The sequence below is a fragment of the Zeus faber genome (genome assembly GCF_960531495.2).
Source record: "Zeus faber genome assembly, chromosome: 1".
Taxonomy (NCBI): Eukaryota; Metazoa; Chordata; class Actinopteri; order Zeiformes; family Zeidae; genus Zeus; species Zeus faber.
Window position 1 is genome coordinate 6542662 of NC_137193.1, and position 21149 is coordinate 6563810.

The window sequence follows — 21149 nt, forward strand, 5'->3', positions numbered from 1 at the left end:
TGGATTATTCAGTGTATATGCTCCTGACGTCCAACATTGATGGCGATGCTTGGAAATGGCTGATCTTGCTTGACGCCAGTTTGTCATCCAGGTAGAATCATGGTACGGTGAGGAACATGTCAGCTTAAATGTTCATCAACTTACTCATTGAGTTGAGACAGTGAAGTTATGGCTCCATCGTGGTGCATATCTGCTTTACTTTTGAAGGTAAGAATCACAATCTAATGCTTTGCCTCCACTTTTAGGTGACGTTCAAATGTTTGCTGAACCTAACTTTCTACGACTGTTGCCCAGATGAGGTGCAGCTATGGAAAGACGTTTGAATGTGCCTCCCAATGACCAGCTTGTGCAATTCTTTCAAATGTTTTAGTACAAAGTGACGCTCTACACAACAAGGAAACTACTCCTGTTACAGCTTCATCCCCAGGGAAAAAGAGTTTTTTAGTAACAGTCGGATATCGAACCTGTGTCTACTGTGTAGAAGGACAAAGTGTCAGTCATTACACTACACACAGCACATGTAACATAGTGGGTTCATACATTTATACACACGGCTCTGATTCTTCACTTCAAATGACGTGAAAAAATGTCTCACGGCAACAAATGTACCTGAATCCCACGGTGGGTCACATATGGTCACATGGAAAGTAAAAGAAGAAAGAAGAAGAAACAGTAAATGGAGGTTAAGCCTGATGACCCATTATTATTATTATTGTTATTATTATTATTATTATTATTATTATTATTATTATTATTATTATTATTATTATTATTAGCAAACCACTGCATCATTTTACATCACCACATAAAAGCGGGTATTTAAAAATGACTGTACTTATACTTGTAGAACCTGGACTACATTATAATAACAAACCTAAGTTGCACTTTAAAGCTCATTTCTGATTTGTGAAAGTTTTATTATATTTGTAAAAACAGAAATGGTGGTTTTCACATTTTTTTTCTGTGAATGAGCAAATTGTGGGAAAACTGTTTTCCATCATTTCATTTCAAACCTTCTGTATGATACAGTTGATGCTCTATGTTTTGTTAATTGGGAGGAATTGTTGAGCAATGCACTATTATATATTTTTAACCCCCTTGTACAGTATTATGCTGAATTTGTTCTGACCTGGCGGTTTTGTTGACTGCTTGTGTGCTCATGGAACTTTAACTGTGAACATTCAAAGCTACTTTGATGCCTTTCATAGAAACATGAGACTTTTCTTTCACAAACAAACTATTTATTGTTCAATAAACTGACTTCTAACAAAAACCAACCAACCCATCACATTTCTTTTACATACGCTGAACTCATCCACACGTCAACGCATCTTTCCATCAAGTACACGCTCGATCATCAAACAATATCATTTCAAATGTTTTCAACTCCAGATGAAACAAACATGAAATCACCACGACGACAAGGGAAAAACAGACGTTTCCACGGTGGAGGGCTCCCTCTGGTCATTCTCACTTCTCTTTCTGTAACTGGAAGATGTTGAGGGCAAGTTACAAGAGGAGGGAGAGCTCCTCGTCAACACAAACAAGACGCTACAAAAACACTGCACCACCACTGGATATTCACACCACAGGACCAGCACAGATACGATGAAATTACCTTCTGTTGTTTGACGCCGTCCGAGCCTGAATCAAAGCAAACACACACACAAAGTTAGATCCAGGACGGCTTGAGAAAGAAGCTTCTCATCCACTGCAGACAGCGCTCAGCGCGACATCCCATCGGCTTCAAAACGCCTTTATTTGGTACCTGAGCTGGTGCACTTCCAAAAGGTAAGTTTGAGAAATCCACACAGCAGCAGCGCTACTGCAACCATCGCCATGGAGTCCTCCATAGAAGGTGCACTAAACCCTGAAAGGGTTAATAACACATTCAATCAATTATATTTTCTTACCTGAACCAAGACTCAAACCTCTCTCTCTCTCTCTCTCTCTCTCTCACACACACACACACACACACACACAAAGGTAAATGTCCAAATGACTCTGACATTTGCGTTCACACATACAGCTCCTCTGTGTGCAGTGCATGTGTGAGAGAAGCTCAACAATTTCAGCCATTTTACACACACACACACACACACAGTGTAATGGTGTGGAGGATATTTTCTTGGCACACTTTGGGTCCCTTAGTACCAACTGAGCATGGTTTAAAGGCCACAGCATACCTGAGTATTGTAGCTGATTGTGTTTTCTTCAAGTATGTTTTCCTTGCACTGCATTCTCTGTCTGGTTGTAAGATTAAATAATGTAATGCTATTTAAAATTACTTTTAGGAGGATTTAAATGTATATTTAATACAACACAGTCAATTAATTCTATTATATAATTATAGGACCCAGAATCGCGATTATGGCGCCTCCCCTTGCGGCTGCCTGCGCGAGCACCTTGTGTCGATTACGCACATTTTGGTATTTTTTAGTATTTATAGAGCTTATTGTGAGTAATCACCGGGTGTCATGACATTTCACTGCATATATGTATGAACGTATGTATATGTATGTGACAAATAATCTCTTGAACTTGAACTTGAACACACAATAAATACAAACAATGTAAATATTAAAAATGTCTTCGTTGTGGTACTGCCACCTAGTGGACATTTAATGTAACATCCTCTGATTCAGACCATCCCAGGTGCTGCTCTAAAGTGGGATAACAAAGTTGTTTAAGCTTGCATGAGGTATTATTATGAATAACCACCATTTTTAAAACGTTACTGTCTAAATACATTTGACAAAAGTGAATATATTATATAATATATTAGGTTATGTCATTATATTTACAGTAAGGCGGTGGAAGTTTGAAAACTATTCTGCCATTAATCTCAGTCTCACATGGTTTGTTCATTGTTGCCAAAAGCCAGAAATGAACGTTCCTTGTTGTGTCAAGTAATAATAATAATAATCTCAAGTTCATTGTGTCAAGTTTATGATCTGAATTTTACTCCTCGTCTATTATTTCCTATTATTCAGAGCCTTGTTCATCGATAATCAAATGTACGACATATTAGGATGAAACAATTATCAGTTTCAGGTCCCTTTCTGTAGCTGTGTTTCATTTGGGGCCGTGTGTGTGTGTGTGTGTGTGTGTGTGTGTGTGTGTGTGTGTTGCATACAAACAAAATGCTCCGTCCCATTTTGCCCAACCCACACCCTGAATCTAGTGTCTCACCCATGACATTGAAGGTGACCCCAGCTCGCCTGCTGCCTCCAGGAAGAGCAGCGATGCCGCTGAGCTCCCCTCCACCTCCCAGGTTGGTTGGGTCCAGCTCCAGCCTGGTGCTCTGGCTGTAGGTGCCGTCCCCAGCCCCCGAGCGTTCCCGTCGGCCCCTCGGAACTCCCAGCTCAGCTCCAGGGAGAGGGGGGCGAAGCCGGACGCCTCACACTGGACGGTGATGACCTGTCCTGGGACGGTCAGCGGCAGAGGGGAGGGGTAGATGGAGAGAGACGGAGGCTCTGGAAAAGTGGAGAGATGAGGGAAAAAGCAAGCGTTCGATGTCTGAACCGTCTCAACACTTTCACATGTATCTTCTGCTGTATCCCACCTCATCTGGGAACGCTTGTATTTTAAAGGTAGTCTTCCTACCATCTACCTCTGACTTTTTTTCCTTTTCCTGAGAATTATAAATCTGGTTCATAACTTGCATTTCAGTTTATTACTTGTGATGCTGAGTATATTAAAAGCACAGTTTATTCTATGAGTGTGTATTTTATGTCTTTGAGTCTCTCCCTCACCCACAATCTCCAGCTCCACAGCCACTTGAGCCTGAAGGTAGGGCAGATACACTGTGCAGATGTACATCCCGGAGTGACGCACTTGGGCCTCCTGCAGGATCAGGGATGCGTTTCCTTTCTCGTGGAGGCTTTGGAAGTCCATCGTGGCCCCTTCCTCCCCGGCGTCGGCCAAGCGGTCCGACTTACCGTCGTAGGCCAGAACCAGTCGGCCGCTTCCCCTGAACTGGTACCGCCACTCCACAGCGAAGCCCGAGTCGGAGAGAGGCCAGAGGGAGTCCACCCACAACTGACAGTCCAGCACGACGGGCTCCCTGAGTCTGGACTGCACCGAGATGGTTTTAGTGGACACGCTCAGGACCACTGCAGTGAGATAAACAAGAAGATGGATATGGAGAGAGAGCGTTATGTGCACTGTTTATCAATTGTGTTTTTATTTTATTATTTATTTATTCATTTGTTTATGCATTTATTTCACTATTGTCTTTATGTCGTTATATCATTAATTTATTTTATTCTTTATTTATTTTGTTAGTTAATTATTTTGTTATCTAGTCACTTACTCATTTATTAATTTATTTCACTATTGTCTTTACCTGGTTAAATCATTATTTTATTTTATTTTATTATGTAAAAGCTACAGTTAATACCAGATGATGCCTGTCTGTGTCCTTGGCCAAGTTGGAAGGTAGAATAAGGTATAAAATAATTTGCCTTTGTAAGAACTTTTCTATGTAAAAGGAATTTGACTTGGTGGAGCACGGCATTAAATGGTTAAAGGGACATTCAGAAATACAATAAATAATGTCCTGAATCTGCCATGGTAATATATTTACAACGAGCAGTGAATATGATGGACATGTACTAGTGGCTGGAAGGACGGGGCTGAGTGTGCTCTGAAATGAGCAATATGTCACATGACCCGTGTGCCAAAGATCATTGTTTTTCTAAATTCCGGCGCGAGGAAAAGCGTCACCATTGGGCTCCTTCGTTCCCGTGGGAGCACGCGTGACACCGGATCAGACCAGCTTCGTGTCGAGCCCTCGCACGGCGGAGGACAGCCAGGTAGCCCCCAGGTGGATGGGGCTGAGGGCGGAGTCTGTGAGCGAAGCCGCCCATCGGACGGTGGAGGGGTGAGGCTGGAAGGGGTTGATCTCACACTGCGGCTTCCTGAGGGAACCTCTGGGAGGGTGAAGAGAGGGGTGGCACAGGGAGCCGGAGAGGTCTGGAGGGGAAAAGCACAACGTGTGAAATTTGGAATGTTGTGAACGTTGATTATGGATTTCAATAACCACTTGAATATTTGAGCTGCAACACACTTAAGTACTCCGGAGCTATTAAAATGGAAATAAAAACACAAATACTACACAACACAATCCCTAAAGGAGCTGTACATGTAGCAAATAAATATAGTCTTAATTTTGGGGAAAACCAACATTTTTATAACAAACATAACAAAAAAGGCTGAAATCTGCCTGAAGGAAGGTTGTTTTCAAACACCGATAACAAAATACACTTCTCTCAGCTTTCATGACATGAAATCCCCTTTTTGAGTCGTCCCATGAGACGGGTGCCATTTGGCCTATTTTTCAATTTGACATTCCATCGTTTAATATACATGTTTAACTTCTCAGAAAACACCTCAGACACAAAAGCATTATTTTTATCCTACATTACGCATGCATTACTACTTTAAATGTCGGCACACAAAAAATATACTCTATTATAGTTAATAATTAGAACTAAATAACATTATTTTTCAAAATTATCACAAATAATTTATTTTAAAACTGTTTCCTCTATTTTCAGTGACGGGGTGGAAAGGTTATGCTTGACAGACCTCATCAAATATTACAAAACATTAAATTATTTGTAATAAATAATATCTTAATTGAACAGGTTTTGAATGGAGCTCCTCTGAAGGCTTCAATGACGTCACTTCCTCTTTATTCACTTAAAGCAACAGTTTGATTGTTTTGGAGGAAAAGTCAGTTGGTGTGAGGGGGGAAGCAAAACTGAGGGACACAAATAAATGATGATATTTTAATTGTATTAATATGTGGTGTGAGAACGGGGAAACGTCTGTTTTACTTCTGAAAATAACAAAGTTGTGACGGTTGATACATAATACTTTTATTCTGTAATATTTGTGATGCAACTTCCATGACTATATACGGACATGAAAATAAACAGTGGTCTTTTAAGAGGTTATAAAATAATAAACATATTATTATCAACGTTAAATAAAGTTTTCTCATGTAGTATGTTCATAACAAACGTTTAATGAATCGTTTTGAGCTTGGCAGACATGATGGCAGATGACTGTGTTTTATAGAGCGTTAAATGTGGAGCAGCCAAACGGCCCTGGCGTCATGGAATGACTCTTTTCCCAGACTGAGCGCTGATGAGGTAAACGTTCTCTGGGTGTATGTCTGAGGAAGCTGCTCCAGTGGCTCTCTGTGCGGCCTGTGTGCGTCCGTCCTGACGTGCAGCAGGGATCTCTCCTGCTTCATGGCCGAGGCGAAGCCTCCGCCCGTATTCTCCGGGAGGAAGCAGCACTCCAGCACCGGGCAGCTGCTGCTGGAGGTGGGAGGAGGCAGGGGAGGGATGAGGTGTGGAAAAGTAACTGCAATACAGAGCAATGTGCAGTGTATAGTGTGTAGAGAGCAGTGTTGAAAATATTACAAACAAAATCTAGTCTGACATCACAATATATTCTATTGATATTGCTCTGATACAGACACAAGATAGGAATGAACCTAGACGGTCATATCTTATGTGGCTTAAAATAATAACATTATCTGGGTGCACATTCAAAATAATAGCAGGTCCACACGAGGGCGATATATATCGATATAATATAATGTTGATATTGTGATATGACACTAGATATCATCTGGGGTTTGGGCTGCAGTGATAAATACACTGATCAACCACAACATTAAAACCAGTGACAGGTGAAGTGAATAACATGGATCATCTGGTTCCAATGGCACCTGTCAAGGGGGGAAGAGATAAATCCATAATGCATCCTGGTGCCATCTCTTCCCCAGGTACACAACGCACACGCACCCGCCCATCCACATGATGTAGAAGAAAACAGATTAATCAGACCATGCCACCTTCTTCCATATATATATATATATATATATACATATATATATATATATATATATATACATATATATATATGTTATATGCACACATTGTAAATAATGTGCAGTCTCCCCACTCTCAGGCTGTATCTCCCACTGAGTTCATCAGGGTCACGCATCTTTTGTATGTTTTAATACTTATATTCGGGCTGTTTGATGCCGGTGCTAAAAAGTGATCATCATGTCGTGCGCTGGTTGGGCTATAATCTGTAAAATATAACCCTCATCAATGAAACAGTTGCTTTTTAGGCACAAATAACATTTGGTTTCACGCGTTTTCCCACTTGGACTCAAACAGCAGCATCTTTCCTTCGACGGCTGAGAGCCGCTGCGTGGAACACACTCCACGCAGTGTGTCGTGCAGGTGCAGTCGCCCTTTGACGACGTTTCCTTCTCAGCAACAGTGGAACCACAAACGTTTCAATATCAAAAAGGCTTCGCGCGCCAACACGACGGTTCGCGGCCCCCACCGCGCCGCGCCACGCAAAAGCCAACACGCAGGAAAAAGCACCGGCCCGTGGATGGAGCAGGACGTTGCCGCCGGTTTGTAAACCGCGCAGAAGCTCATGGTCGCAGCTGCTTCTTTCTTCTTTCTGCCCCAATGGACGATGGTGGATTTCCAACGCCCTCGGTGCCGCAACTTTTTCACTTTCGCTTTCACTCCGCAGCCTCTATGTACTCGGCCGCTAGATGGCGCCCTCTGAGCAGCACTGCACCATGGACGCACCGTGGCTGAAGCGTCATGATCACCTGCTGTGCTCTTGTTCTTCCTCTTTTTATTCAACCTGTTTCATATGACAGCAGCGTCACCGTCCTTCTTCTAGTAATACTACAAATACTACCTTTTCAAAAAGGACACTGACTTGAAGGTGTAAAAGTCTATAAAAAAGTTCCGCCGTGTAAAATAACCTGGTGGGAAAGAAGAGAAGGAACAGAAGGAAACGTGGACGTGAGTGTGTTAGTGGCACCAGAGGTTTTTATTTTATTTTATCATTTAACGTCGTTCTTTTCTTTGAGGACAAGACCATTATTTAGCTTCTTATTTGAAGGGGTAAGCTTGCTGCTTTCTCCACCCTCCCAACACCACGTTGGCCCTGGACTCCCTTCCTTGTGTCCATGCATGATAATAGAGATAATAGAGATAAAGTAGCACAGCACAAAGTATTTTTATTTTGTTTTTCACATTATATCACAGGTTCAAACACGAGCAACAGAAAAAGAAAAGTCAACAACTCCCCTTCCCCCTCCCTCCAGATACCAGACATAAACATATGAACATCATACATGACCAGACATCAAAGAAGGAAAAGAAATAACACAAAATAGAGTCAAATGACAGAAAATAAACTGGTTCCATTGTTGTGCTGCGAGCTTTATATTGTCAACAAAGGTTAAGAAAGGCTGACAAATAGTATAAAACCTCCCAGTCTCTCTCTCTCTCTCTCTCTCTCTCTATATATATATAATATTTATTTATTTATATATTGAATGTTGAATAAGGAACAGACAGTGTTTATCTTCCATTTCAGGACAGCGCAGAAGACAAAATGGCAGTAAAGAATCTGAGAAGGGGTGTGGCACAGTGTGTGGGTGTGTCCCATGAACACCATCAGCTGGTGGAGAAATCCAGCTCTACTTCCTGAGCGCTATGCACTACGTATTCATGATGGAGTACATCCTAAAAAACACTCACCTGCTAACTCAGCGTACTAAATAGTGTGTGTGTGTGTGTGTGTGTGTGTGTGTGTGTGTGTGTGTGTGTGTATGTGTGTGTGTGTGTGTGTGTGTGTGTGTGTGTGTGTGTGTGTGTATCACAGTTCATCTCATTCAACTCAATACTTTTCATTATTTCCCGGAAGGAAGATGTGTTTGCAGAAGGGATTGATGAAGCCTCAACAACTGAACAACATCTTCAGCCACGAGGCACAAAGTCACTCATGGAGGAGCACAAGCCTCCAAAGTGTAGAAGGCAACGCAGTGTGGATTCATGACTTGTTGTTTCATTTGGATGCAGAGGAGACGACAGAAAAGTAGTTTGAGTGACTGTAGAGCTGCACTGAACGTACCAAGTCACATCAGAATACTGTACAAATGCACTGTTTCTATGGAGAGGATCCAGTCTTTCTTCATTTCTTTCTTTCTTTCTTTCTTCATTTCTTTATTTCTTTATTTGTCTCTTCATTTATTTCTTTCTTTCTTTCTTTCTGTTCATTTCCTTTCAAGGAACAACCTGCAGCCATCCATTCCACCTAGGAACCGGTGACGTCACGGCCGTATTGAATAGCTATTGGCTGTAAATGGAAGCCGCGTCCTCCCTAAAGGAGGAGCTTCCACACTGGTCAGACCGAGGAAGCCTCGGAGCAGCATCAGTTCAGTGTTTATCAGGACGTCACAGGTGCCACAGGAGCAGCTGTTGCTGGGAGGATTCAAAATGAAGCAGTTTATCTTCTCCTTGCTCGTCTTGTGTGATGTTGCATCTCCAGGTAAGATCCTGCTGAAAATCTCTCCTTCCTTCGTCTGGTTGTTCATGTGTCTCTGGCTGTGTTGAGCTGCCTGCGTATACACTGCACATCCAACACATCCAACTGGCTTTCAACCCTGATCACTACACCCTCTCAACACCAAAAGCCTTTACACTTGTTATTATATCGACGCTTTTATCCCGTTTATCAAATTTCAACTTGTTCGTGTGAAAGTCTCTTGGACAAAGTGCAAAGTCCTTTCACTTTCATTATGTGCGGATCTGGAGCGTCGCTGCGATACTAAGTGCAGCCGCAGGGGGCGCTGTGCTCACAGCTGTTGACAGCTGAAGCCAGTGAGATGGATGATTGAAGAGATCATTCAAGAAATGACGAGATGCTTCAAAGATGAAGGAAAACACTTGAAAGTGCTGAACTAGATGATCAAGCACCTGTCACTGTCATGACGCCTCAAATCAAGCCCCATCACAGCTTTTGCCGACTCCACTTGTTCTTGAGCTGAAACGATACAAATGGAACTTTGTTTTGGTGTAAGATGTCAGTTACCATGGTAACTCTTCATCCTATAATACTTTTCTATATTATCTTCTCATCTCATTTTAAAAGAAAAAGCCCAAAATTTGAACAAAGACACTTTAATGCCACAGATGACTGAGCTGCGTCAAAATAAGCTCAATGTGTTTGTGTGACGTTTCCATCCCATCATCAAAGCAGGGAGGGTTTCAGGACAGGACAGCTTGTCCTCTCAACATGTTTCTTTACATTCCTTCCCAAAAACACCCTCAATTCAACGGAGGTTTCAATCATTCTGACGTCACGGTCACGACAACAATGTTTTGTTTTCCTTTCAGAAATAATTCTGCCATTTTTGTTTCTACAAACCTGTTGAATAATGTTGAATTGGCCACATAAATAAATCAACTTTAAAATACTCGGCTCCACAGGGAACGTTGACGTCAACAACAAAGTTGATATAAATGTGATGTCACCTTGTCTGTCCCTCCAACAGTGTTGCACTCACTCAAGTATTTCTACACGGCGTCCTCTGGAGTTCCAAACTTCCCAGAGTTTGTGGCTGTTGGGATGGTTGATGAATTGCAGATTGACTACTATGACAGCAACACCCAGAGAACACAACCCAAACAGGACTGGATGGACAAGGTCACAACAGATGATCCACAATACTGGGAGAGGAACACTGGAAACCTTATGAATGCACAGCAGGTCTTCAAAGTCAACATTGAAACTGCAAAGAAGCGCTTTAACCAAACTGGAGGTATGTTTATTATTTATTTACCTCTACATTGTTTTGTCTGTTCTGACTCATACACACACACACACACACACACACACACACACACACACACACACACACACACACACACACACGCGCATGCATGCACACACACACACACACACACACACACACACACACACACACACACACACACACAACAACCATCCACGTAAACACACACACACACACATGAAGACACTCTTTATGTCATACACTCATGTTAACACTGTCTCTCACACACACACACACACACACACACACACACACACACACACACACACACACACACACACACACACACACACACACACACACACTGCTTTGCTGTGAGTGTGTGTGACCATAGTTGTCAGTGGAAGCAGGAGATGATGTGAAGGAAAGTTTTTCACCATATTGTCGTGATTTTCCAAAACAACATTGGATGTAGCAATGAGAGGTGGTGTCAGGAAGACTCCGGGTGGGTGTGTCCCATCAACACCATCAGCTGCTGTTTACTACAGTGTTTGTTTCTCTCTCTCAGATCGACACATTGTTCAGAACATGTACGGCTGTGAGTGGGATGATGAGACTGACGCCATTGATGGTTATGATCAGTATGGTTATGATGGAGAAGACTTCATCGTGTTTGACCTGAAGATGATGTCATGGATCGCTCCATCACCACAGGCTTTCATCACCAAACTGAGATTGGACAAAGATAAAGCTGATTTAGAAAACAAGAAGTACTACTTCACAGAGCTGTGTATTATGTGGCTGAAGAAGCATTTGAACTACGGGAAGGAAACTCTGCAGAGAACAGGTAGAATCACATGACCTTTAATTTCTCTTCTCCACATATTTTATTTCTGTCTTGCTCCTTCATCTCTCCATCAATCCTCCTCCTCCCTCCCTCCCTCCCTCCCTCCCTATCTCTCCTTTTTCGTTCCTCCCCCCTGTCCCTCCCTCCTCCCTCTCTCTGTCCCTCCCCATCTCTCTCTCCTTTTTTATTTGCCCTCTCCCTCTCACCCTTCATCTCTCGTTCTATCAATCCCTCCTCCCTCTCTCCTTTTTTTATGCCCTCTCTCTCCCTCCCTCCCACTCTCCCTTTCTCTATCACCCCCTCCCTCCCTTCATCTCTCTTTCTCTTGCTCTATCAATCCCCCTCAATCACTGCCTCCCTTTTCTATCCTCCCTCACTCTCTCCCTCTCCCTTTCTCCATCACCCCCCTTCATCTCTCTCTCTTGCTCTATCAATCCCTCTCCCTCCCTCGCTATCTCTCCTTTTTCTATCCTCCCTCTCCATCCCTCTTTCTCCCTCTCTCCCTCCTCTCCTTTTTTTTCTCCCTCCCTCCTGCTTTGCCTTTCTCTATCACCCCCCCTCCCTCCCTCCCTCCCTCCCTTCATCTCTCTCTCTCATTCTATCAATCCTTCTTCCCTCTCCTGTCTGTCTCTCCCCCAATCTCTCTGCCCCTCTCCATCCCTCTATCTCCCTCCCTCTCTCCTTTTTTATATGCCCTCTCCCTCCCTCCCGCTCTCCCTATTACCCCTTCCCTCCCCCCTTCATCTCTCTCTCTGGCTCTATCAATCCCCCTCCTTCCATTGCTATCTCTCCTTTTTTTATCCTCCCTCCCCATCGCTCTATTAATCCCTCTTCCCTCTCCTGTCTCTCCCTCTCTCTCCCTCCCCCTGGCTCTCCCTTTTCTATACCTCCCGCTCTCTGTTTCTCTATCACCCCCCCTCTCCCTCCCTTCATCTCGCTCTATCAATCCCCCTCCCTATCTATCCTTTTTCTATCCTTCCTCCCCATCCCTCTTTCTCTCTTTCTCTCTCCCTCCCTTTCCTTTTTCTATACTCCCCCTCCCTCCCTCCCTCGCTATCTCTCCTTTTTCTATCCTCCCCCTGTCCCTCCCTCCTCCCTCTCTCTGTCCCTCCCCATCTCTCTCTCCTTTTTTATTTGCCCTCTCCCTCTCACCCTTCATCTCTCTCTCTATCAATCCCCTCCCTTCCCTCCCTCGCTATCTCTCCTTTTTCTATCCTCCCTCTCCATCCCTCTCTCCTCCTTCTCTCCCTTCATCTCTCTCATTCTATCAATCCCTCCTCCCTCTCTCCTTTTTTATGCCCTCTCTCTCCCTCCCTCCCACTCTCCCTTTCTCTATCACCCCCTCCCTCCCTTCATCTCTCTTTCTCTTGCTCTATCAATCCCCCTCAATCACTGCCTCCCTTTTCTATCCTCCCTCACTCCCTCCCTCTCTTTCTCTCCCTCGCCCTCTCCCTTTCCTATACCCTCCCTCCCGCTCTCCCTTTCTCCATCACCCCCCCTTCATCTCTCTCTCTCTCTTGCTCTATCAATCCCTCTCCCTCCCTCACTATCTCTCCTATTTCTATCCTCCCTCTCCATCCCTCTTTCTCCCTCTCTCCCTCCTCTCCTTTTTTATCTCCCTCCCTCCTGCTTTCCCTTTCTCTATCACCCCCCCTTCTCCCTCCCTTCATCTCTCTCTCTCACTCTATCAATCCCCCTCCCTCCCTCCCTGGCCATCTCTACTTTTTCCATCCTCCCTCCCCATCCCTCTTTCTCCCTTCCTCCCTCTCTGTCTTTCTCTCTCTCTCCCTCATTTTTTTCTCTACTCCCTCCCTCCCTCTTTCCCTTCATCTCTCTTCGCTCACTCTATCAATCCCTCCTCCCTCTCCTGTCTGTCTCTCCCCCAATCTCTCTGCCCCTCTCCATCCCTTTATCTCCCTCCCTCTCTCCTTTTTTAATGCCCTCTCTCTCCCTCCCTCCCACTCTCCCTTTCTCTATCACCCCCTCCCTCCCTTCATCTCTCTTTCTCTTGCTCTATCAATCCCCCTCAATCACTGCCTCCCTTTTCTATCCTCCCTCACTCCCTCCCTCTCTCCTTCTCCCTTTCCTATACCCTCCCTCCCGCTCTCCCTTTCTCCATCACCCCCCCTTCATCTCTCTCTCTCTCTTGCTCTATCAATCCCTCTCCCTCCCTTGCTATCTCTCCTTTTTCTATCCTCCCTCTCCATCCCTCTTTCTCCCTCTCTCCCTCCTCTCCTTTTTTATCTCCCTCCCTCCTGCTTTCCCTTTCTCTATCACCCCCCTCCCTCCCTTCATCTCTCGCTCTCTCACTCTATCAATCCCCCTCTCTCCCTCACTCGCGTTATCCCCTTTTTCTATCCTCCCTCTCTGTCCCTCTCCCCTCCTTCTCTCCCTTCATCTCTCTCTCGTTCTATCAATCCCTCTCTCCCCCTCTCTCTCCTTTTTATATGCCCTCTCTCTCCCTCCCTCCCCCCTTCATCTCTCTCTCTTGCTCTATCAATCCCCCTCCCTCCCTCCCTCGCCTTCTCTCCATTTTTCTATCCTCCCTCCCCATCCCTCTTTCTCCCTTCCTCCCTCTCTTTCTCTCTCTCTCCCTCTCCTTTTTCTCTACTCCATCTCACTCCCTCCCTCCCTCTTTCCCTTCATCTCTCTTCGCTCGCTCTATCAATCCCTCCTCCCTCTCCTGTCTGTCTCTCCCCCAATCTCTCTGCCCCTCTCCATCCCTTTATCTCCCTCCCTCTCTCCTTTTTTTATGCCCTCTCTCTCCCTCCCTCCCACTCTCCCTTTCTCCATCACCCCCTCCCTCCCCTCATCTCTCTTTCTCTTGCTCTATCAATCCCCATCAATCACTGCCTCCCTTTTCTATCCTCCCTCACTCCCTCCCTCTCTCCCTCTCCCTTTCCTATACCCTCCCTCCCACTCTCCCTTTCTCCATCACCCCCCTTCATCTCTCTCTCTCTCTTGCTCTATCAATCCCTCTCCCTCCCTCGCTGTCTCTCCTTTTTCTATCCTCCCTCTCCATCCCTCTTTCTCCCTCTCTGCCTTTTCTCCTTTTTTTCTCCCTCCCTCCTGCTTTGCCTTTCTCTATCACCCCCTCCCTCCCTCCCTCCCACGCTTCATCTCTCTCTCTCATTCTATCAATCCCTCCTCCCTCTCCTGTCTGTCTCTCCCCCAATCTCTCTGCCCCTCTCCATCCCTCTATCTCCCTCCCTCTCTCCTTTTTTATATGCCCTCTCCCTCCCTCCCGCTCTCCCTATTACCCCTTCCCTCCCCCCTTCATCTCTCTCTCTGGCTCTATCAATCCCCCTCCTTCCATTGCTATCTCTCCTTTTTTTATCCTCCCTCCCCATCGCTCTATTAATCCCTCTTCCCTCTCCTGTCTCTCCCTCTCTCTCCCTCCCCCTGGCTCTACCTTTTCTATACCCCCCTCCCTCCCGCTCTCCGTTTCTCTATCACCCCCTCTCTCCCTCCCTTCATCTCTCTCTCTCTCTCGCTCTATCAATCCCCCTCCCTATCTATCCTTTTTCTATCCTTCCTCCCCATCCCTCTTTCTCTCTTTCTCTCTTTCTCTCTCCCTCCCTTTCCCTTTCCTATACTCCCACTCCCTCCTTCCCTCTCTCCTTTCATCTCTCTTGCTCTATCATCACCCTCCCTTCCCTCCCTCACCATCGCTCCTTCTACTATCCTCCCTCTCCATCTCTCTATCTCCCTCCCTCTCTCTCCCTCTCTCTCTTTCTCTATTACCCCTCCCTCCCTCACTCTATCAATCCCCCTCCCTCCCTCACTCGCTATCCTCCCTCCCCATCCCTCTATCTCCCTCTCTCTCCCTCCCACTCTCCCGTTCTCTTTCACCCCCTCCTTCACTCCCTTTATCTTTCTTCTCTCACTCTATCAATCTCTACTCCCTCTCTCTCTCCCACTGTCCCCCTCCCTCTCCTTTTTCTATACTCCCTCTCCCTCCCTCCCTCCCCCCTTCATCTCTCTCTCTCTCGCTCTATCAATCCCCCTCCCTCCATTGCTATCTCTCCTTTTTCTATCTCCCTTCCCATCCCTCTATCTCCCTCCCTCTCTCCTTTTCTATACTCCCTCTCTCTCTCGCTCTCCCTTTCTCTATCACCCCTCCCTCCCTTGCTTCATCTCTCTCGCTCTATCAATCCCCCTCTCGCTATCTCTCCTTTTTCTATCCTCCCTCCCCATCCGTCTCTCCCTCCCACTCTCTCCTGTTCTCTTTCAACCCCCCCTCCCTCCCTCCCTCCCTCACTCCCTTTATCTCTCTTTCTCTCGCTCTATCAATCCCCCTCGATCACTGTCTCCCTTTTCTATCCTCCCTCCCTCTCTTTCTTTCTCTCTCCCTCCCTCTCTCATTTTACTATACCCCCTCTCTCTACCTCCCTCCCGCTCTCCCTTTCTCTATCACCCCCTTCCTCTCTCCCTTCATCTCTCTCTCTCTCTCGCTCTATCAATCCCCCTCCCTTGCTATCTCTTCTTTTTCCATCCTCCCTCCCATCCCTCTTTCTCCCTCCCTCCCTCTCTTTTTTCTATACTCCCCCTCCCTCCCTCCCTCCCTCTCTCCCTCACTCGCTTCATCTCTCTTTCTCTCACTCTATCAATCTCTCCTCCCTCCCTCTCTCTCTCTCTGCCCCTCCCCATCCCTCTCTCTCTCTCTCCCTCCCTCCCTCCCTCCCTCTCTCCCTTCATCTCTCTTCTCTCGCTCTATCAATTCCCTCCCTCCCTCCCTCCCCCTCCCCCTCTCTTCTTTGTCTATCTCCCTCCCTCTTTCTCTCTCCCTCCCTCTCTTCCTTCATCTCTCTTTCTCTCACTCTATCAATCTCTCCTCCCTCCCTCTCTCTCTCTCTGCCCCTCCCCATCCTTCTATCTCTCTCCCTCCCTCTCTCCCTTCATCTCTCTTTCTCTCGCTCGATCACTGTCTCCCTTTTCTATCCTCCCTCCCTCTCTTTCTCTCTCCCTCCCTCTCTCATTTTATTATACCCCCTCTCTCTACCTCCCTCCCGCTCTCCCTTTCTCTATCACCCCCTTCCTCTCTCCCTTCATCTCTCTCTCTCTCTCGCTCTATCAATCCCCCTCCCTTGCTATCTCTTCTTTTTCCATCCTCCCTCCCATCTTTCTTTCTCCCTCCCTCCCTCTCCTTTTTCCATACTCCCTCTCCCTCCCTCCCTCCCTCCCTCCCTCTCTCCCTCACTCGCTTCATCTCTCTTTCTCTCACTCTATTAATCTCTCCTCCCTCCCTCTCTCTCTCTCTCTGCCCCTACCCATCCCTCTGTCTCTCTCCCTCCCTTCCTCTCTCCCTTCATCTCTCTTCTCTCACTCTATCAATTCCCTCCCTCCCTCCCTCCCCCTCCCCCTCTCTTCTTTCTCTATCTCCCTCCCTCTTTCTCTCTCCCTTCATCTCTCTTTCTCTCACTCTATCAATCTCTCCTTCCTCCCTCTCTCTCTCTCTGCCCCTCCCCATCCTTCTATCTCTCTCCCTCCCTCCCTCTCTCCCTTCATCTCTCTTTCTCTCGCTCTATCAATCTCTCCTCCCTCTCTCTCTCCTCCGCCGTCCCCTTCCCTCTCTTTTTCTACCTCCCCCATCTGTCCACCACCCCCCCTCCTTCCCTCCCTCTCTTTTTCCTCCCCCCCAGTCCCTCCATCAGTGTCCCTCCTCCAGAAGAGCCCCTCCTCTCCAGTCACCTGCCACGCTACAGGTTTCTACCCTGACAGAGTGATGGTGTTCTGGACCAGAGACGGAGAGGAGCTCCATGAGGAGGTGGAGCACGGAGAGCTGCTCCCCAACCCCGACGGAACCTTCCAGATCAGTGCCGAGCTGAGCCTGGCGTCGGTGCGGCCCGAGGACTGGGGGAGGTACGCCTGCAAGCTTCAGCTCCACGGCCTCCGGGATGACATCATCACCCCGCTGGAGTCGGGGCGGATCAGGAGCAACCGGGGTGAGATGCGGGAGGGAAGTGACGGAGGAGGAGAGACACGCCCCACATGTGACTCTGAGTAGTGACATCAGGCTTCACTGGGGAATTAGCCTGAGCCTCCATCTGAGCCCTGAGCTCCTCTTCAGCTCAGTCTCCCTAAAGTCATCTAGACACTCCTGCGGGAAGACAAATGGCCGAGTAATGACTCCATTTTGGAGAAGCGACGGAGTGAGAGTGTGGCTACGCCCACAATCTGTCGGAGGCCGAAATTAGTTTTGAATCACATTTACGTTGTCGTGACGACCACGGTCAGATCACATGACCCTGAGCGTGGAACGACATGTGATGACGCAAAACATGAAATTGTTAAATGATTGAGATGAAAACAAGGCTTGTCCCTAAACATTAAGGTTGAAAAACAACACATTAATAAATGAAGGAGAAGAAGGATGTGAAACACACTTTAAATACCAAATATAAAGTCATTTTTCTTTCTGCTGATGTAGGACTTTGTGTCAGAGTGTTCTAACCCTCCTTCCCTGATGTTTTGTTGAAGCTAAAGCCTCCAGTGTGGGCGTGGCCGTCGGCGTCGTGGCGGCTGTTGTTGTCGTCATGGTCCTTGTTGCCGCTGGAGTCGCGCTGTACAAGAAGAAGAATGAGAGAGGTGAGCATCAAACGCTGGGAACAGACTTCCAGCACCTGGCGCCCCGCGGGCCACTTCCTCCCACAAGTTAGAGAGCGACAAGTGACTCTGGGCCCCCGGACGCCACCGAGCCAAACACCTTGTCTGTGTCTTCACTGAAATCTACTGTTCATGTGTTTGAACAGGTTCTAAGTAAAGGACATGTGAACAACATGGCTCCCCACTCTGTTTGAAGCCGTCTGAGTGGAACAGCCACCAAAGGTCGGGCTCTTTTTCCAGAGCGGCTTCTTGACTAAAAAAGATCCCTAAAAAGATCCCTTTCCGTTTTCCCACGCTGGCTTCGTGGGGTGGGGTGGGCGAGGGAGGACTTCCTGAACGATGAAGGAGAGGAGGAAGAGTCTGTTCCACTCTGAGCCCTGAACGGGATTCTCACAGGAATCACTGAATTGTCATTATTTTGGTGGAATGCAGGGTGTAAATCACTCACCTTCATTTCATCCTCAGTGATTATTTTCACTTTGTGAGTTGTAGATTTTCTCACTTTCTCTCTCTCTCTCTCTCTCTCTCTCTCTCTCTCTCTCTCTCTCTCTCTCTCTCTCTCGCCCACTCACTGCATGGACAGTTGAGGAGCTTGTTGGGCTCGTTGCTGGGCTGCTTGAGGCACAGTGCGTGACCCGCGCAAAGGAAACCAACGAACGACTATTTGGCCGGAGTGACTCCAGGCTCCTGAGACGTTTAAAAGATTTGTTGGTTATGACCCAATCGTACGGGAATCGTTCGCCAACTCAAGTTTAAGCACCACAACACGACTTGCGTCAGAGACAGGATGGGGGCTCGTGATGAACTGGAGAGAGGACGTGGAACACTGCACTGAAAAAAGATGGTTTTCTCATCTTTATTTCATATTAATCAATGTTTTTTACCCTTTCTTTCAGAAAAATGTCTCCCACCTGGTAAGTGGAATGTGATGTTAATTTAACTTCCTGTTGCACCAAGTCAAGGAGAAATTGAGGCTCAGGTGATTCAACAGAAAAACAGTGAATGTAAAGGCTTTAATATTAAATAATGCTCCTTCTCAATAGACCGTACACCTGACACGTTGCAATATAATATAACTTGCCTCAAATACAGAGCGGAGGAAAAACCCATCTGAGCTGTGGAGTTCCGCACCGGAACAGCTCTGCAGCTCCTTAAGAGTGATCTTTTCTCCAAACAAAGAAAATAAAACAGTGTTTTTATTTTAGATGTATTTAATTTACTCCGTTTCATACTGCTGTGCATCAGATCACAGATCGCTTCTTGGGGCAAAGGCCTCGCTCTGAGCGCTGTCGCTCTCCAACGCTCCAAAGCAGCACGTGCTGCGTTCAAGGGAAACTCAGAAAAAACTATTTCCCCCGGGTAAAATATGATGAAATATACTCATCATACAGAGGGAATTTGATTTAGCAGCCTGCCTCTAATATAAGCCTGCTTCCAATAAAGGGCGGTAGCCTCTGCAGTTGAGGTAAATAAAGGCGTCGCTCACTATTTGAGGAAATAAGGTGTATATACTAACACACTGTTGCTCCTCCCTCAGGTTCAGACAACAGCTCTGAGCTTTCTGAGAAACTCAATCCACCGCCTGATGTTTCTGTAGAGAACTGAGCTCAAAGTAAGTCTCCTCCACATGGCTTCACAACATCACAGCTACAGCGTCCTGTTCTACAATATATGTACTAAACAATACAATACAAACTGTACAATATATGTATTAAAAGTGTGTTTCCACCTGTGTTGTAGGGGCTCCGTCCTCTTTAGGTTGAAAGATGTTTTACTTGAAGAACAGAGCGCTGTCATTATTGTTTTCTTTTTAATTATTGGTTTTGTTGGTTTCTTAATTATTCATAAATCATTACAGTTCTCCTTTCAATCAGTTATAACAGTAAATCACAGGATATTATATAAAATGTAAAATATACATAATATTCAAAACTTTCTTGAAATCCTGCACAAGCAGGTGGATGATCCAAAACTGTCATACACCATCAGAATGTATCCAGTTCACTTTTCACTTTCCTGACGTGTGAGAATCTATCATTTGTGGAATGATTTTAGATGAGATTCTATTTTAGTCAAATCTTAATGCGTTTAGTGAGTTTCTTTTTGGGATTATTTTTCTTTGATGTCATGAAATATTATCTATTTGATCTTTTATATCATTCTGTCATATTGTGTATTCATTGATATTGGGTTGATAGGTCGGTGTTTTCTTTTCTTTGTTAAACATTTATTACATCACAGTTGTTGTTGCACTTAGATTCTGCCGTTTAATAAAGTTTCCCAAATTCCAAAAGTTTGTCTCTTTCACTGATGCTTACCTTTCAACACAGACGTTCAGTTGATCATTTGTTGTCATTTGCTTTTCTGTTAACAGCGAAATGAGCAATAACTAATTCCCTAAAATGCTCCTCAGGTAACTCCATTTGCCTGGTTTGTCAAACCTCCTGAGCAACCGGCATCAGACGCCACAGATCAGACCTAGACCTAGATCCAGGTCAGGTGTGGCTGCTCAAACCATCCCCACACCACAAATAATATTAATGACAACAAAAAGAAAGAACATTTTGGGAGCTAAAAACAGGGTCCTGGGTGGCAAAGGTTGAGAACCCCTGAGAGATAGTAGAGAGGTTTCCTCTTTAGAAAACAACACATCGCTCGCAGGGAATGTTTAGGGACGTTTTGTAAAAGTAAATCAGTAAAATTCCCTTTGCCCAAATCTCATTCCCTCTTGGAATGTGAAACATTTTCCCCTTCACAGCCAAACTCTGAAATACTGTGTTCTCTGTGTTGGATTCTAAGTATGTGTGCTTTTAAAAACACCACATCAAGTACAGTCCATGTTATCCTTATTCCATTTGATTAGCTTGGCTGGATAATGACCTTATGATCATGAAAGTGTTTCGGCGATAGTGGCGGCGCCCCTAGCGGTCGCCTGCGCCGGCGCTCCGGTTACTTTCTTACTCTTTAGTATTTTTTTCCTTTTTTTATCACAATGTTCGCCAGAAAAACATCAACAATTAACTCATACGACCGCGATGCACTCATGGATATAAAAATTTC

The 21149-nt window shown here is 45.7% G+C and overlaps 2 protein-coding genes across 3 annotated transcripts in view; one reads left to right on the forward strand and one right to left on the reverse strand.

Annotated features, from left to right (window-relative positions):
- Nucleotides 1-7211, reverse strand: part of LOC307231426 (tapasin-like) — a gene marked incomplete at both ends in the record, with an annotated part of 22508 nt that extends 15297 nt beyond the window's left edge. The window contains 9 exon segments of the mRNA XM_080002126.1: nucleotides 1619-1644; nucleotides 1769-1870; nucleotides 3193-3330; nucleotides 3333-3476; nucleotides 3756-4115; nucleotides 4729-4771; nucleotides 4775-4977; nucleotides 6148-6332; nucleotides 7192-7211. Coding sequence (XP_079858252.1) covers nucleotides 1619-1644; nucleotides 1769-1870; nucleotides 3193-3330; nucleotides 3333-3476; nucleotides 3756-4115; nucleotides 4729-4771; nucleotides 4775-4977; nucleotides 6148-6332; nucleotides 7192-7211 — 1221 coding nt within the window.
- A 2027-nt stretch (nucleotides 7212-9238) lies between these two features.
- LOC307241011 (major histocompatibility complex class I-related gene protein-like) lies at nucleotides 9239-20382 on the forward strand. 2 transcript variants are annotated; one of them, XM_080014960.1, is made up of 8 exons: nucleotides 9239-9390; nucleotides 10397-10663; nucleotides 11205-11483; nucleotides 17126-17428; nucleotides 17964-18071; nucleotides 18986-19003; nucleotides 19627-19701; nucleotides 19830-20382. In XM_080014960.1, exons 1-7 carry the CDS (start codon nucleotides 9339-9341, stop codon nucleotides 19692-19694), a joined length of 1095 nt encoding a protein of 364 aa, XP_079871086.1. In that variant the 5' UTR covers nucleotides 9239-9338; the 3' UTR covers nucleotides 19695-19701; nucleotides 19830-20382. The 2 variants fall into 2 exon arrangements, with proteins under 2 accessions (XP_079871086.1, XP_079871085.1); XM_080014959.1 differs by having other exon boundaries at nucleotides 19627-20382.
- The last annotated feature ends 767 nt before the right edge of the window (nucleotides 20383-21149 follow it).

Excerpts from the sequence above, each read along its gene's own strand:
- LOC307241011 (XM_080014959.1), top strand. The coding sequence starts at position 9,339 with ATGAAGCAGTTTATCTTCTCCTTGCTCGTCTTGTGTGATGTTGCATCT. Across the intron at positions 10,664-11,204 it reads GCGCTTTAACCAAACTGGAG|ATCGACACATTGTTCAGAAC; the intron begins GTATGTTTATTA and ends TCTCTCTCTCAG. Across the intron at positions 17,429-17,963 it reads GCGGATCAGGAGCAACCGGG|CTAAAGCCTCCAGTGTGGGC; the intron begins GTGAGATGCGGG and ends GTTTTGTTGAAG.